The following is a 16,344-nucleotide window of genomic DNA, read 5'->3' as shown; positions in this document are numbered from 1 at the left end:
CAGCACGAAAGAAACACAAGAAGAACAAAATAAAAAACAAGCTAAAACTAAAAAACCAATAAAACCACCACCAAAAGAAAAAAAAAATACAATTGGCGCAAACTGATCCACGTAGGGAAAAGATGCTATTATAGAGTTACTTAAGTGAGAACACCAGAGTAACTGAGGAAAAATAAAAAAAACTGGAAATTACTTTAATTATTCTGTTGCGAAACAGAATATTTTTTTTTCTCTCTTGAGATTGAGACTCTTGAGACTGAGATTTTTCTCTTTGTTGGTTTTTTGTCATGGTTGGCCAGTTCGGCTTAAGATCTTTCATTATGTAAAAATCACCCAGAAAATTTCAACTCCACTGAAAATTTCCCCTGGATAATTCCCGCAGAGCCTCCCCCCGTGTAAAATGGGGTCGCCAACGTCAAAGTAAGACGAATAAAACGAATTTCGTATGTGAATCTTCCCCCTGTATAAAATTTCCCCTCGAATTTTCACCCCCGGAAACTTCCATACCAATGGGAAATTCTCCCCGTAGAAATTTAATCTCCAGAAAATTCCCCCCCCCTGAAAAATGTTTGTATACTTCCCAATAACAAATACTAGGCTATATGTAAACAATTGGCATATTTCATAACTTTTGCCCTTCCACCGGTGGCTGTGGGGGGTCAGGTGATCCCCAAAGATATAGTTATTAGACCTTTCAACTATACTGAACAAAATGGCTATCTCAAAATTTGAATCGGACGAATTTTGGTGAAAAGGAGAACGGGGGGGGGGGGCTAGTTGCATCCAATTTTTCCGGTCACTTAAAAAGGGCACTGGAACTTTTAATTTCCGTTCATACGAGTCCTCTCCCGATACTTTAGGTTTATTGGTTCAATATGATCACCTCTGGGAAGAACAAAGAAACAAACAAAAACATCTGTGATCTTTCTTCTGGCAAAAACTACAAAATTCCACATTTCTAAAGATGGGAGCTTGAAAACTCTACAGTTGGGTTCTCTGATACGCTGAATCTAATATTGAATTTTAAATAAGATTCCTTGAATTTTGGGGGCTGTTTCTCCCCCTTTTTAAAAACCAAATAAATTGTTTCAGGCTCGTAGCTTTTTATGAATAAAATAAAATTTAATGAATTTCATATATTTTGAAGCAGCCTAAAAAGCGAATTCTTTCGATGCATCTATTGTTACCAAAATTTAGTTTTTTTTATAATTTCGGTTACTATTGAGCCGAGTCACTCCTTTCTTACAGTTCGTTACCACGAACTGTTTGACAAGTCTAGATTGACTATTTGCTCATAATTTATTAACATGCCAGTACAATATTTTACTATTATGCCGTTTGGCTGCATCTACCAGATTTTCAACAATTAATCCCTGGCATCCACTTCTCACCTTCTTATTTCATATTTTAATGCTTACTTCACTTTCTTTACATTCCTTTTAAGTTCATATGATCTATCACTCAAATAGTTCTTGCCCAAGGCCGTCCTCCTCTCTCTTAAACATAAAGTATTGTCGCTAATATTCCTAGCTACGTTTCTAACTTTCTTCCCTAAGACACACAACGACAGAAAGTTTGTTAAAACTATTTTCCTAAAATTATTCCATCTATAATTTCACATTGTCAAATTTTAGGCTCTCTAGTTTAGTATTCAAAGGTTCCTTGATAGTTTCTGCAAAATTCTTATCCTGGAGTGTACTAACGTCATAGCTTCCTAAAAGGTAGTTACCCTTCCTCATTTTCAGCTTTAAATTAACCCTAGACATCTCTTCAAGGTAAAAATTGACGCGTGCCGTAGCTGGAAAACTAGGGTTCGAGTTTTATTTGATCAGATCAAAAATGGCTTACGAGCCGGCACCCCTATGAAACCCTTGCTGTGCTTTACAATAACATAATCAATAAGGTTAGCATTCTTACCATCATGTGAATACCATGTTACCTTATAGGCCATTTTTTGACCAAAAATTGAATTGGTTATAACTAGTTTCTTGTACCTTCAAATTTCAGCAGCCTGTAACCATTGCTGTTTTCTGTTTTTACATCAAATTTACGTAGGCTTAGATACCATCTACCCCTATTTCTACTGACCTATGCATTAAAATCCCCTAATGAAAATACCATATTTCCACTTGGGACCCTGTCTATTTGTTCCAGTAGCTGTAAGTAAAACACATCTGAGACTACTATATCCACCAGTCGCTTCTGCAGCGACATATACTACTATGATTGATACCCTGCACTTAGTAGTCATAAAATGAGCGAGCAGCATTCTATTATTAATACCTTCCCAACCTAAACCAGACTTAGCAGCTTCCTCATTCATCATAAGCCCTACTCCCTGCCTATGCTCCCCATCCTTCCTGAGTAAGCAAATTCTATATCACCTAATTTCATGTTTCCTATGCCTGGGATATGTGCTTCTGAAACTCCTAATAAGTCCAGTTCGAAGCGTCTGATTCGTTAGTCAAAACGTCGATACGATAGTTGCTTTTTAAAGTTGTAATATTTCAAGTTGCAATTTTCATATTCTTTAAGTCATTGAAATTATTATGGTTTCAGGAAGAAAGATGGTCTTAAAACCAGTTCAGGACAGGGACTAACATATATTCTCAAATCTAAACGAAGCGCTTAAGCTTGCTTAAAACCGGACAGCAAGATTGCCAGCGCGAAGAACAGTTCTAATCTTACTTTGTGCATTTTCAGGACTTCGTAGCTTTTGTTTATATGGCAATCAATGCATAAAATAAATGGAAAGATACACATATATTATTCTATTTCTAGGGATAAACGTCTTTAGTGAATTATCAAAATCATTATTATGCTGAGCGTTGTTATTTGTCTCAGAAAAAAAAAGCTTGGATCTACTGGAAACGCAAAGTTTTTGCTTTTTTATCTACTGTAGTCCATCGATGTCTAGAATTTGTCCATGGTTTACAAACTCGGTACTTTTCTGTGTGCTGATGCGTATTTATTTAAATTCTGGCCGTAGACACATTTGAAAAGAAAAAAAATTCTTAAAAAATTGAATTTCGTGATCTTTGTTTATTCTTTCCTAGCAGCTACGCAACATCAAAATTATGAACAACAGATAGCAACAATTTATTAAGAATCATACTTGAACAAGAAGGGCGAAGGAACATAAGAAAACAACAGAAGAAATAACACAGGAGTATATTAGAAGTAAAAACAATAAACAAGCACTGGAGCATTCAAAATGCAAAAAAAAAGAAGTATTAAAGCTTGAACGAAGGTAACAGAAGCATACTCTTGGAGAATGTTCATGAAACACGAGAGAGAATAGGGTGCTGTTTTTAAAACGCAAAATAAATAGCAGATTTTGGCTCAACCTCCGAGAAGGATCAACCAACCGTTTGGGTATTTTCCTCAACCTCTGGAAAGTATTGATAGCAGGACACAAAGAATTAATACAGGAACTATTAAAATAAATAGGTTATGGTAGTTGTGTAGAATCCGGTAAGTACAAGAATGGCGAGAATTTTAGATAGGCATTTTACCGGATAATGCCTAGCTGCTGTATAAACAAAGAGTTTCTCACTCCGGGAACTATATTTAAACTTTAGTTTTTTGAGTTTAGGGGGAATAAAAGGTACCTAGGTTGGGTTAGGTTACGTATTTAATAAATGCTATGCTTTACCCCCAGCCCTCCCCACTAATGTGAAAATATATAGCCCAAATTTGTTCATGAATTATTATATTTTCGTCCTATATTGTTTTGTTTCATTAGCATTTAACGAAACTTCACTTCTCTTGTACTTACCGGATTCTACACAAGTACCTAAGTTATATACCGTTGCTATATAATAAAACCAATAAAAATATTTGGAAGCGAAAATTAGAATCATTTGAAGTACTTGTTTTCCGTAATATTCCTACTGAAAGATCTTTTTCTAGTAGAATTGTTTTAAGCCTTGTATTTTTTTCGAAATATCGTAGAAGCGAGAATTTACCTCTGCTCTAGTAGTAAAACTACCTTCATTTCCATGACAGTTGGAATATTTTTCTTAGTCTTAAAACATTGCTCGCTTTCTTTATATTAAGCATCTTTTATGGAGCATATGCATTGCTGTATCTGGGGGAGGGGGTTAGTATTTTTGCCCCACCCCCCCGAAATGTTCGTCTGACTCGTAAAAAAGTAACAAAAATGGATACCAAAAATGTGTATGCGTTTTTTTAGTTTTTTTTGTGTAACCCCCCTCCCCCTTCGAAAAAAATCCTTGTGTAAAACATGCCCCGAAAAAAATCCTAGATACAGCCCTGCCTAGGGTCGGTGGCTCTGATGGAAAGTTGACCTCTCCTCTCCCTTAAAAAGTATATGTGAACTAGCAAATGACTAATTCAATCACACAAAAAAATTGGCCGTGCTACCCCCTTTCAACGGCCCTGGACAACTGTTCAGTCACCTCCCCCACCCCCACATATATAGGCTCTCATAGGCCTCGCCCTCTTTACTCAGCTAAAATTGGACTGAACAGTGCTAGGATTAAGAATGATGAGGCACCCAAAAGTTTAGTGTTGAAATTTGTTTAAAGAAGAAGATAGATTTATTAAAAAGCTAATCCAAATACCTCAGCAATCGATTTCATTTTCACTTTTTACTGATGCTCAATTGCACTGGCTTAGCCAGGCTGCATTTTACGTTATATTAAACACTGACTTGAGAGTAAACAAAATCAACGACTTTTTACATAATACTTCATTATCGCAACAAAACTGACTAATTAACATGTTAAAGCTACAAATATTGACAATAGTATATAATAAGCTCGTTACTTCTTCATATTCTTTGGGCATTTATTGCCAGACTAGCTATGATCGTTACCCTCTTTCGTGATTAAAAAAATAATGCATCGATAAATTTCGACACGTATCGATTTTTCAATTGTAGAAGAGCTTTGTTAGCAATCTTGGCATTCTTTGGTTTATATTTTCATAATTTTTCTAAAGATCTTGAATTTGTCAACAATTCACGCGTGAGCCGCCAAGTCTGCTTTGCAGCATTTTCCAATGACGGCGACGGCTTACCTCTAAACAGATCTAAAGCTGGTAAGAAATAGTGGGGACACCGTCGACATTGAAGACATGATATCAACTGCAAAAAAATACCATTTATTCTATCACCTAAGCAAGCTTCATCCCACTCAAGTTCTCGTGGATGTTTTTCGCATTCGTATAAGAGCAACGTTTTTAGAATATAAGAAGTCACAGGATTTCCAGGGATATCTAAATGCCGATCTCTAAGCGTTTTCAAGATGCTCAAGCATTTTCTTCTACATCCGCCGACGAGCAAACGATTTTCTGCTTCAACGAAACTGATGACCCATGCGTCGCCTTCCATTGCAGACTGTTTACCTGTCATTGCGACGCACTCCTGGAACAATAACTCCTATCAGATCAGTCAGGAAGAGAGGCTTAAAACAGACCTCCTGCCGACAAATAATGTCCTTTCTATTCGTACTATAAAGATCATTATCTTTGCACTAAAAGTGGCTTTGCTTGAAATTGTCCATATGCTATTACTATTTTTGTCAATAAAGTGCTAAAAATTTATATTAAGGTAACTAGAAACAATTTACCTTGTCTTTTTTTCATGTCTTTATTACAAGTCGCTATTATATTTTAGCGCTGTTTCTCCTCCTAGACTTCATTATTATTTTGATTATTATTTCGTTTATTTTACTTTCATCCTTTCTTATGTTGTTTTAATTTGATCTTTCTGGTAGATCCTTCTTCAGTTTTGCTACAAATAAGTTCTGGGACTCTACTAACTAGACATAGTAACGAACTAAAAAACGGAATTAAACAGGGAAAATTCTCGACTGTTGAATAAATCCGAAAAAAAGCAAATATTTGGGCAAAGAATCCACTGAGCTGTCTTCAGTGAAAGACGAAATTAAGAAATATCAAGAAGCGGAAATATAAAAAGCTATGAGTGAAAGAACGAAACAAAACAAAAACCAGAAAACTGTGGAGAGTAGGGAAACAATCTGAGTCTGTAAAGTAGTGGGGCGAAGCGCCACTGTTTTACTGGCTCAAACATTATTTTTGTTAGGCTGAATGGGCTGATGGAAATATGTAATGTAAAATCAATGAAAGCAGATCATTCTCAGTCGGTAAAAAACAAGAAATGAAGAATTTTAATAGCAATATCACACAAAGCAGTTGGTAAAAATACCAGCTAGTTGGTGAAATCCATTCCCCCCCCCCAAACATTTTGGCTAGTGACACCTCATGTAAGCTATAGATGAAGAATTTAATCACAAAAAATAAAAATTCAATTTTGTTTTCCGTGACATTTTTCTCTTTTTGCACTGTATTAAGTTTCTTTCCATATTCTTTCTAAATATTTTAGCGAGATCTTTGCTTCTGTCCTATTTATTCACGTCTTATATGTACTCTTTCCTTTATTTGCTTCTTAAGTTAGTTTCAGTGGCTATTCCAAAGGGACAGCCACTTTGCGCCGCCTGGTGCACATCACATAACGCCACGTGCGCCGTAGAGTTTCCGCCACGCATGGTACACTTCTGCCACCCTTGGCAGGTGCCACCTGGTTTACATGATTTTTGAAAATGGGTACCCCTTGACTTACTCCTTCTTGTCAGTCCTCTTCTTTTTCAATTTTTGGTAATATTTTATTCCAATTTTGTAGCTTGTTCTATTGCGTTAGGTATTTAACTTGACCTACTCGACAATTTTTAGATCTGAACATTTGTTTAAAGCTGTGTTTGTATTGACTACAAAATAAACCTAAGCTGTATCAAATTGCCCAAGTTTCCCAATTTTCCGTGAAAGACTATTAAGACCAGTATGGAGGGGGGGGGGATTGATCACTAGCGTGTCTTCCTTTGAGGAACATATACTCCGAATACGCATGCAATTTGAAATGTAAAGAGGTGATGGCTCCCCCTTTATGGCAGAAATATTTTGACTGCCAAATAAGATATCATATTCATATGCTTACCTATAGAGGTGGGAGACACGAGGGCATACCCAAGGAGCAATATTTTTCTGTAGAACCGTTCTTCAGGCCCTTTTAAAACAACTGTGTCCTGAAAACTGATTGTCGGCATTTCAGACCGTATCCCCTTCTCATAAGATACGTTTCCAAGGCGTGCGCACATTTTTCGTGGATGATTGTCTTTTATATAACATTATTAAAAGAAATTTGTACTTAAACTTAACAAGTGGACTTTTGATTTTGCCGGCAGCCACATTATATTTAGTAAAATCCTGAACATTCTATTAACAGCAGAGATAAATAAAATAAAATAAAAGAAAAAAAAACGTTTTTTTGTGATTTTTGAGAGGGGGTAGCTACCCCCTAAATGCTCTGCATTGTAGGGTAAAGCAGAGGTTCTCGAAGTGTGGGGTACGACCCTCTGGGGGGTGAGGGCGCGAAAGCTTTGTGGGAGGCAATTAAAAAAATCAACATTGAGTTGGTTGTAAAGAAAAATATTTGTGAACTTTGCGTAGTAATAATCGCGTCCTATATAGTGTATACTTATTCGGTAAAATTCGGTATATACGTTACATACATGCAGAAAGAAGCAACACGAGTCATAACAATCTATAAAAGATTTGTTTGTTTTATTGGAAAAAAATACTATTGGCCGTCATTCTATTTTTAAACATTTCCAGTGTGAATATCAATTTAGCTTATATTTGCTCTTTATTTTTTTGCCTTTTGGTACTCTAAACATGACTATTAAAACTGTTTTTACGAGGGACATGTCTGGGGTTGACCAAAGTTGGTGGGGGTTGGTGCGGCCCGAAACCTCGCTAAAGTTTTATTATATTATGTCTATAGATCACATCCTCAATAAATATAAACAAAACTTTATGGTAAAGAGTGGAAGGGGGGCCTACGGTATCGGTAGCCCACCTGTTCGTTTTAAGTTTTAACGTCGTTTTTTATCCATTGATAGAAGACCTAAGGCCCAACTGACCAGCCATGACAAATTTGCAAAGAAAAGTGCAAGTCGAATTTTTTCGCTTCTTGCATGCTTTTGAATTTTGGGTTGCATCTAGTTGATTTGTTTTTATTCCTTTTAAGCATTCTCTGTGTTTAGTTTTTCGTATTTTTGTTTCTTCTTCAAGCGCGCCGGGACAGTTGCGTTGAATATACAGGCTAAATATCTGCTGTATATTTTTCTTTTGTGGATTCAATTGGTCTTAGTTGTAACGCTCAGCAAGATCGTGTCCCTGCCTGGGGATGTTTCCCCTTTTTTTCAAAATTATGGGAGCTTGTTGTTAAATTTTGACGGTAAACTTCCACTTTTAGAATGCTAAATATTTAAAACCATCATAGGAAAGTTTCGTTTGGTGTATATATTCTTTTTTAGTTACTATTTTTTAGAGTTTTTGTTATTATTGTCAAGGGCCGTTCTTTTTTTAATGTTAATTACCACAAAATTTTTGATAGCATGACCATTTCTCAGTGCAAAATTATGTTAAATTTTTAACAAAATAATACCTATTCTAAGTACATTTGATAAACAACTTCAGATAAGTTTTCACTACCTAAAGTTTGTGTTCCTTGTTATTCATTTATGACTGATTAGGTCGCCACGTAAGCAATGTGAGGTTTGCAGTCACAACAAAGATTTTGTCTTGAAGATACATCAGGAAGCAGTTAGAGCTTAGAGGTATATGAGACAGGTAGCAGATCCTAAGGTACGGCTGGAGGCAAAATATTGTGTACACTTATGAAAATCTGGGTGCAACCTCTTGTTTTACATAGACTGAAGCAGTGGCTTTTAATATTTTCTCAACTGGGGATTCATTGGGGACATGCACGCATGAAGTGGGAGGTTTTTCCCTTGAATTCCTAAGAATTGAAATTCCTAAGAGTTGGAAGAAATGCAACTAGGAAATTTTGATGACGTTTGATATCAGACCTAGCTGTTAAATTGAAATTCTCACACAATTTGACGTTGAGTTTATAGAACTAAAAATAAGAAACGGAGGCGCTGCTAATTTCGTAACTTTCGCCATTTATATAAAGTTGTACATCGAAATCATGAAATATATTAACATTCTATTATTCACAAAATACGAGAGTTTAGAATATTTTTTTTACTTTTCTGCTTACCAAAATCTTCTGTAGTTGATTTGACTAATTATATTATATTTGGTCCATCAGAGTGACACCATTTGATGAGTTTTAAACTTATTTACACGTGACCCGTACACTCGGTATTTTTTTGTGTCCGGTTGCACTGTATAAGTGGTCGATAAATTGAGACAAAAGAATTTTTTCGTTGATGAACAAGACAATATCAAACAGAAGCTAGTAAAATTTGTTGTGTGAATTTCGAAGAGAAACCTTTTTCAGAGTGGATCAGTTGACTTTAGACCTGTTTAGATGCTCTGATGCAGGTAAAACAACCTATTGTAAAACCATGATTGTTTCTTTTTAAGGCCAGAAAAGAAAGAAACAAACAAAAAGATTAAGGAACACAACTAAAAATGAATAGGACAAGGAAAAAACTCTTCAACTTAAAAATGCGCATTTTCTTTACCTCTTCTTCAAAACAATGGTTACATATTGGACCAACTTTACGATTTAAAATTTAGGAAGTTTTAAAATTTTCTTTGCGGCAATTCAAATACCAGTTCTTTGATTTCCGAGCCCTTCCAAGTGTCTGCAAAGATTGGGTGCACTGGAACCGGAAACGCTTCGACCGGCCCAGTCTGGTTCGACACATCTTACAGGAATATAATTGTTCTTTTTTTAGGGAGAAGGGGACACTTTATAGAGGAAAAAAACATCGGCTTTTCTCCGCTATGTGCAAGGATATTATTACTTTAGAAACTATTTGGGTCAGTGCTTTCTAAATTAGTTGTCATTGCATTCTGAGGCGTTGCGTATCAACAAAGGTGTCTACATTGAGCAAAAAAAATATACGTTCACTTATTCTTTGGATACCACTCATGCAAAATGATTCCGGTTAAAAAAATAGCTTTTGTAACAATATAATCAATGTTACAAGTCAGATTGGGGAGTGTGTGTCGGAAGAAAATTAGGCTGCCCTTACCGGCGCTTATTGTAATTATTCCAAGTAACAGGCGACAATTTATTGCATATAACCCAATCAGATCCTTTATGGGATTAAATAAAAAAAACAAGTTTTTTCAACTGAAAGTAAGGTGCAACATTAAAACTTAAAACGAACAGAAATTACTACGTATATGGGGGGAGTTACTCCTCACAACACCTCGCTGTTTACGCTAAAGTTCGAATTTTGTTCCGATTTCTTAAGAATGACCCCTTAATCACATAGGCCGATATCTTTTGAAAGTACTAAAAAAAACTTTAGCGTAAAGAGCGAGGTATTGACGAGGGGGTGAACCCACTCATATACGTAGTAATTTCTGTTCCTTTTAAATTTTATTGTTGCTCCTTACTTTCAGTTTGAAAAAACTTGCTTTGTTTATTTAATTTCTGCTCGTTTTTTAAATAATGCTCGGAAATCTGGTGCCCCCTTCATGGAAAATTCCTGCGTTGAAAATTCTCCTACGTAACCCCCGATCACCCCCCCCCCAGAAAAAATCGCTCCTGAAACCGTCTGTATACTTCCCAATAACCCTTACTAGCCTATATGTAAACAATGGGCCAAGTTCATAAGTTGCAGCCCTTCTCCCGGGGAATGTGGGGGATTAAGTCATCCTCAAAGACATAGTTATTAGATTTTTCGACTATGCTGATCAAAAGGGCTATCTCAAAATTGTGATCGGGTGATTTTGAAAACAATGAGCGTAGGAGGGGGCATAATTGCCCTCCAATTTTTTGGTCACTTAAAAAGGACACTATAACTTTTAATTTCAGTTCGAATGAGCCTTCTCGCGATATTTTAGGGCCACTGGGTCGATACGATCACCACCGGGAAAAAAAAACAACAGCAAAAAAAACAACAAAAAAACAACAAAAAAAAAACACGCACCCGTGATCTTTCTTCTGGCAAAAAAAAATCCCACATTTTTGCAGATAGGAGCTTGAAAACTCTACAATAGAGTTCTCTGATACGCTGAATCTGATGGTGTGATTTTCATTAAGATTCTATTACTTTTAGGGGTTGTTTCAAGTTTGGGTAACACTAACATTAAACTTGACGAAACTTGTATATTTGAAATCAGCATAAAAATCTGATTCTTTTGATGTATCTAATGGTATCAAAGTTCCGTTTTTCAGAGTTTTGGTTACTATTGAGCCGGGCCGCTCCTTTCTTACAGTTCGTTACCACGAACGGTTTGACAACTAAATTGAATCTATCCATATAAGATATTAAACACTTAAAATATTAAATCTAGCTATCTTTTGAATCAAACAGTTCGTGGTAACGTACTGTAAGTAAGGAGCGACCCGGCTCAATGGTAACCGAAACTCTAGAAAACGGTATTTTGATACAAATAGATACACCAAAAGAATCAGATGTTAATGCTGATTTCAAATATATAAGTTTCATCAAGTTTAGTCCTACCCATCAGTTACGCGCCTGAGAAAATTTGGCTGATTTTCGAAAAAAGGGGGAAAGACCCCCTAAAAATTATAGAACCTTAATGAAAATCACATCATCATATTCCGCGTATCAGAGAACCCTACTGTAGAGGTTTCAAGCTCCTATCTATAAAAATGTGGAATTTTGCATTTTTTGCCAGAAGAAAGATCACGGATGCGTGTTTATTTGTTGTTTTTTTTTTCCCCAGTGGTGATCGTATCGACCCAGTGGTCCTAGAATATCGTGGGAGGGCTCATTGGAATGGAAATTAAAAGTTCTAATGCCATTTTTAAGTGACCAAAAAAAATGGAGGGCAACTAGGCCCCCTCCCACGCTCATTTTTTCCCAAAGTCACCCGATCAAAATTTTGAGATAGCCATTTTGTTCAGCATGGTCGAAAATATTATAAATATGTCTTTTAGGATGACTTAATCCCCCGAAGTTCCCGGAGGAAGGGCTGAAAGTTATGAACTTTACCCAATGTTAACATATATTTTTTGGTTATTGGGAAGTATACAGACGTTTTCAGGGGAGATTTATCCTGGTAGTGGGGGGGGGGGAAGGGTGGGTGGGTCGGAGGTTATGTGGGAGGATCTTTCCATGAAGGAAGTTTTCATGGGGGAAGGGACATTGCTATGAAGGGGACGCCGGACTTCCCAGCATTATTTAAAAAAAGATCAGAAATTAAATATAAAAAACAAGTTTTTCAACTGCAACAGCAGCAACATCAGAACTTTAAACGAACAGAAAATATTACATATATGATTGGGTTCCCCCTCTAGTCAATACTTCGCTCTTTAAGCCAAAGATTTTTTAGTACTTTCATAAGAGCTATTTATTCTAATTAACGGCCTTCGTGATTAAGCGGTCATTTTTAAAGAATTAGAACAAAATTCGAACTTTCGCTTAAAGAGCAAGGTATTAACTAGGGGGCGAACCCCCTAATATACGTATTAAAAATATATAAATATAGAAGTTTTTTACGTAAGTTAATTCGTAAGTTACGTATATTTATTACTAATAAAAACGTTCGTAAATAAAATTAAACAAGTTTCAAGAAAGCCATTTAACCAAATAAAAGTAAATTAATATGCAAATTTTGTTTTAATTCTTCATGTACGGTGAGCCAAGATCAAAACCTGCATTTATTAAAAAACGTTCAAAAATTAAATAAAAAAAAACAAGTTTTTTTTAACTGAAAGTAAGGAGCGACATTAAAACCTAAAACGAACAGAAACTATTCCGTGTATGAAAGAGGCTGTCCCCTCCTCAACGCCTCGCTCTTTACGCTAAAGTTTGACTTTCTCAGAACTCTATTTTTTTTTAAACAATGAAAAACTTTAGCGTTAAGAGCGAGGCGTTGAGGAGGGGACAGCCTCTTTCATATACGGAATAATTTCTGTTCGTTTTAAGTTTTAATGTCGCTCCTTACTTTCAGGTTTTAAGGCAAAGATTTTAAGTGCAAAAGGGAATAACATTTTCACAGACTCAGTTGCAGATGAGGGGGACGAGTATGGGAACACCACCAAAAGATCAATATTGTCGAAAAAACACTAAAAGATTGGGAAACGTAAGACTAAATCTTGCAATTCTACATATCTCCAGAATTTTTAAGGGGTGCTCTATTTCAGGGGTGATTTTATCGAACCAAAGGTTGAAAGAAAATTGAAAGAAGTTTCACTCAAAAGTAATTTGGTGAAGTTCTGTTCCTTTTTAAGAGCATTATATATGTTAATTAGGTCGATGTACTTACTTTTGACAGAGGAAGGAGGAGTTAAGACATCCCCAAAGAGCAAGATTTATCCAAGAAACCTATTCCCTTAAAAATTGGAATATTGTAACCAAAAAATTTATTTTTGGCATTCCCAAATTTTTTTTTTAGGGGCACAGTTTTCCAGCGGTGATTGTATCCAACCGATTTTAATAAAAATAGAGAAAAGGCTCATTCAAACCATTTTTTTAATTGTAATTTTCATTTAGAGCTAAGAGAGGGTAAACATCTTTAATAACAATTATCAACATACCTTAGCAGTATTAACAGTATTACAGTATTAGCAAGTATTACTTTTTACGAATTACCCTTTTAAATATTTGAACTGAAAATTATATTGCGTAAATGAGCACTTCATTCGCAAAGCGCTGTAAAAAAAGCTGTAGCTATAAGAACAAGGCGTATGGGGTCGGGGGACCTCTTACAATAGAATACTTTCTGCCAACCTCCTAGATATCTAAAAAATTTCTATTTTACGTAATTTTTAAATATTTACTTTTATTTAAAAACATGCCTTTTATTTATTAATTCTGTTGAAGGTAAATTACTGTATCTAGCAGCACAAGTAGAATTATTCGCACAAAGTAGTAATCAACGCTTTTGGATATCAGTGGTGCCAATTTACGAAAATGTAGAGGGAGGAAGGAAAACTTACGTTTCAAAGTTTAGAGCAAGAAATCTTTATTGTTTTTAAACTTTTCTTAGAAAAATACTAAAAATGGGTATTTTCAATGAAAATACCAATAAAAGGGATTTTTCAATGAAACGGCCAAAAATGTGACTTTACGAAATCTAGTAAATCTAGATCTGGGGAGTGGAATTACCCAATCCCCCGGAAACAGAAATGAAAGAATTTACGCAATATCCAGACCAAACACAGGATAGGAAATAAGAAAATGAAAACACATATGATTGATACTAACACTATTTAAAAACAGATTCAATTGAGAAAAAATTAGCTACACGTTTTTAATATCATATAATGTGTTTCTTAGCAACGTAGGTGTTCCTGATTCTTAGGCGAAAACCAAGAAAAAGCTCTAGAGTTTCTGAAGAACTGTCTACGAATTACAAGGCGTTCAATTTTGTTAAAAAAAAAACGAAAAAAAAACGCAATGCTTATAAAAATGCCTCTTTAATCTGGTAAGTATTCGATAGGTCCTTATATTATACGCATTAAGCAATTATATCTCTACTTCAATATCCTCCCACATTTTTCCACCATAGAATGCGTTAAATCTAAGGTAAAAACTTATTCACCATAGTTTTAGCTCGAGGAAGCTGTACTACTGGAACTGGTAAGTCTACTCAGGGCTCGTTCGAGTAGAAACATTTTCACGAACGGTAAAATACCAACACCTTGGCACGTCCAAAAATGACGTAAATGTTTGGACGTGCTTATATTAAAAGTTAATATTCTAGAAAAAGTCTATAGAATAAGAAAAGAACAAGTCCAACTGCTCGTGTAAACTTGTGCTTATATGCAATGAATAAACAACCGGCAATGAGTAAACGAACCAAAAGGAAGAAAAAATCACCCAAAATAGTGATGAATAGTTTGTCAACACTAGTGACAGCACCAAAACGTCAGCTGGGATAGAGACTCCAGGGAATAACTCCCTGAACGAAGTTATATAAAAAAAAATAGAAAACTATATAATAGAAAATAAATATAGCAAATAAATATAGGAACCAAATTTATAAACAATACAACCGTATCCCGTGTTAGAAAGAAAGTGGCAACTTGAGGCTATAGCCGCTTGATTAAGACTGAGTGAAAAAGCGTAAAGGTAGGCTAAGTATATACAGTAGAATATTGTGCATCCGACGGCATTTATTTTAATTTGTCAAGTAGAGATCTCCCAGTTCAGAATAAAAAGTGTAAATCCGCCCGATAACTGAGGCTTTAGGTAGTGAAATTCCTCGGAAAACAAAATGACAAGCGACATTAAGGTTTTATTCATATACAATATTTAAAATTGAAAAATTAATCTTACAATTACCTTGGAAAGTAAATCAAATCCTTCCGCTTTGACTTCAGTTATTAGTGCTGGATGAGGCCATGGAAGGTGTGGAGCAGGCCACTGGGCTGCGGATCGTGGCCAGACACCAGAACAACGAAACGCAGGTGTAATTTGAACTACATGTCTTTCCCTTATTCTTAGCTTAACTTCTGAGGTATCTGCAACCATTTTAACAACATCCCTATAAGAGCTTTTGTCACAAGCTTGTGCAACAAGAGTTTGAAAACGTGAGCGAATTTTTCGAGCTGAGAGGTAGCCTGAGGCTGTAATGAACTCAACCCACAATGACATTGAACGTTTTCGTCCGTCACTTAATTTCAAGACGGCACAGCCAGGTAACGTTCCATCGTCAACAAAGTTAAATACACCCATTTGATTTAAATATAATACTACTTCAAATTCATTCGGAGAAATCACGTCAAGTCCTTCATACCTTCCATTACACTCTGTAAGCGATGAAATAAACCTTGGCTCTTGTACTTCGACTTCTTTAAGCACATCCTGTACAACTTTGCAAACTTCTCGTATAGTTTTTGTTATTTGTGCCTGTCTGGTATTCACTCTTTCACCGTAATATTTATTTAATTGATATAAAAGCCTTGATTGTGCACCTAGCATATCAGATGGGACCAGCATCTTCAACACAGTATAGACTTTCAACACATAAGAGTATTATCTCAAGTGCTTCAAGAGCTCTTAAGCATGCGTTATCATTATGTTTCAAAGCCCTCCTGATAGGCGGATAATTGTTCCAGTTGCGGAAGATCTCTTCGTCGATTGGTCCTTTTTTAAATGAATGACTATTGTAAAAGCTGGAGATGACAGTTGGCGGAAGAGATTGCTACGTTGGAATCTTGCAAGGATTATGAAGTTTATGGTTCTTATTATAAAACCCTGTCAAACTGTTTGATGGACTGCTAGACCTATTTTAGTTAATCACCAATTGTAAGATTTTTTAGGCTTTTTCTCGCGGGGTATTCACGACAGGAAGTATCTCTATTTTTTATTTTTTTTGCACAATGGAGGAATATAG

At 35.7% G+C, this 16,344-nt stretch overlaps 1 protein-coding gene across 2 annotated transcripts; it reads right to left on the bottom strand.

The window, feature by feature from the left end:
* Positions 1–3,083: 3,083 nt before the first annotated feature.
* LOC148939427 (protein mab-21-like) lies at positions 3,084–15,971 on the bottom strand. 2 transcript variants are annotated; one of them, XM_089106686.1, is made up of 2 exons: positions 15,291–15,971; positions 3,084–5,389 (listed from the first exon to the last, which is right to left on the bottom strand). In XM_089106686.1, exons 1-2 carry the CDS (start codon positions 15,945–15,947, stop codon positions 4,949–4,951), a joined length of 1,098 nt encoding a protein of 365 aa, XP_088962812.1. In that variant the 5' UTR covers positions 15,948–15,971; the 3' UTR covers positions 3,084–4,948. The 2 variants fall into 2 exon arrangements, with proteins under 2 accessions (XP_088962812.1, XP_088962813.1); XM_089106687.1 differs by having other exon boundaries at positions 3,084–5,386.
* Between the last annotated feature and the right edge of the window lie 373 nt (positions 15,972–16,344).

This window comes from Artemia sp. Qi Xiang Cuo, chromosome 21 (genome assembly GCF_049724085.1).
Source record: "Artemia sp. Qi Xiang Cuo chromosome 21, ASM4972408v1, whole genome shotgun sequence".
Lineage (NCBI taxonomy): Eukaryota > Metazoa > Arthropoda > Branchiopoda > Anostraca > Artemiidae > Artemia > Artemia sp. Qi Xiang Cuo.
The sequence above is the reverse complement of the archived record's forward strand: the minus strand, read 5'-3'. Positions and strand labels throughout refer to the sequence as shown.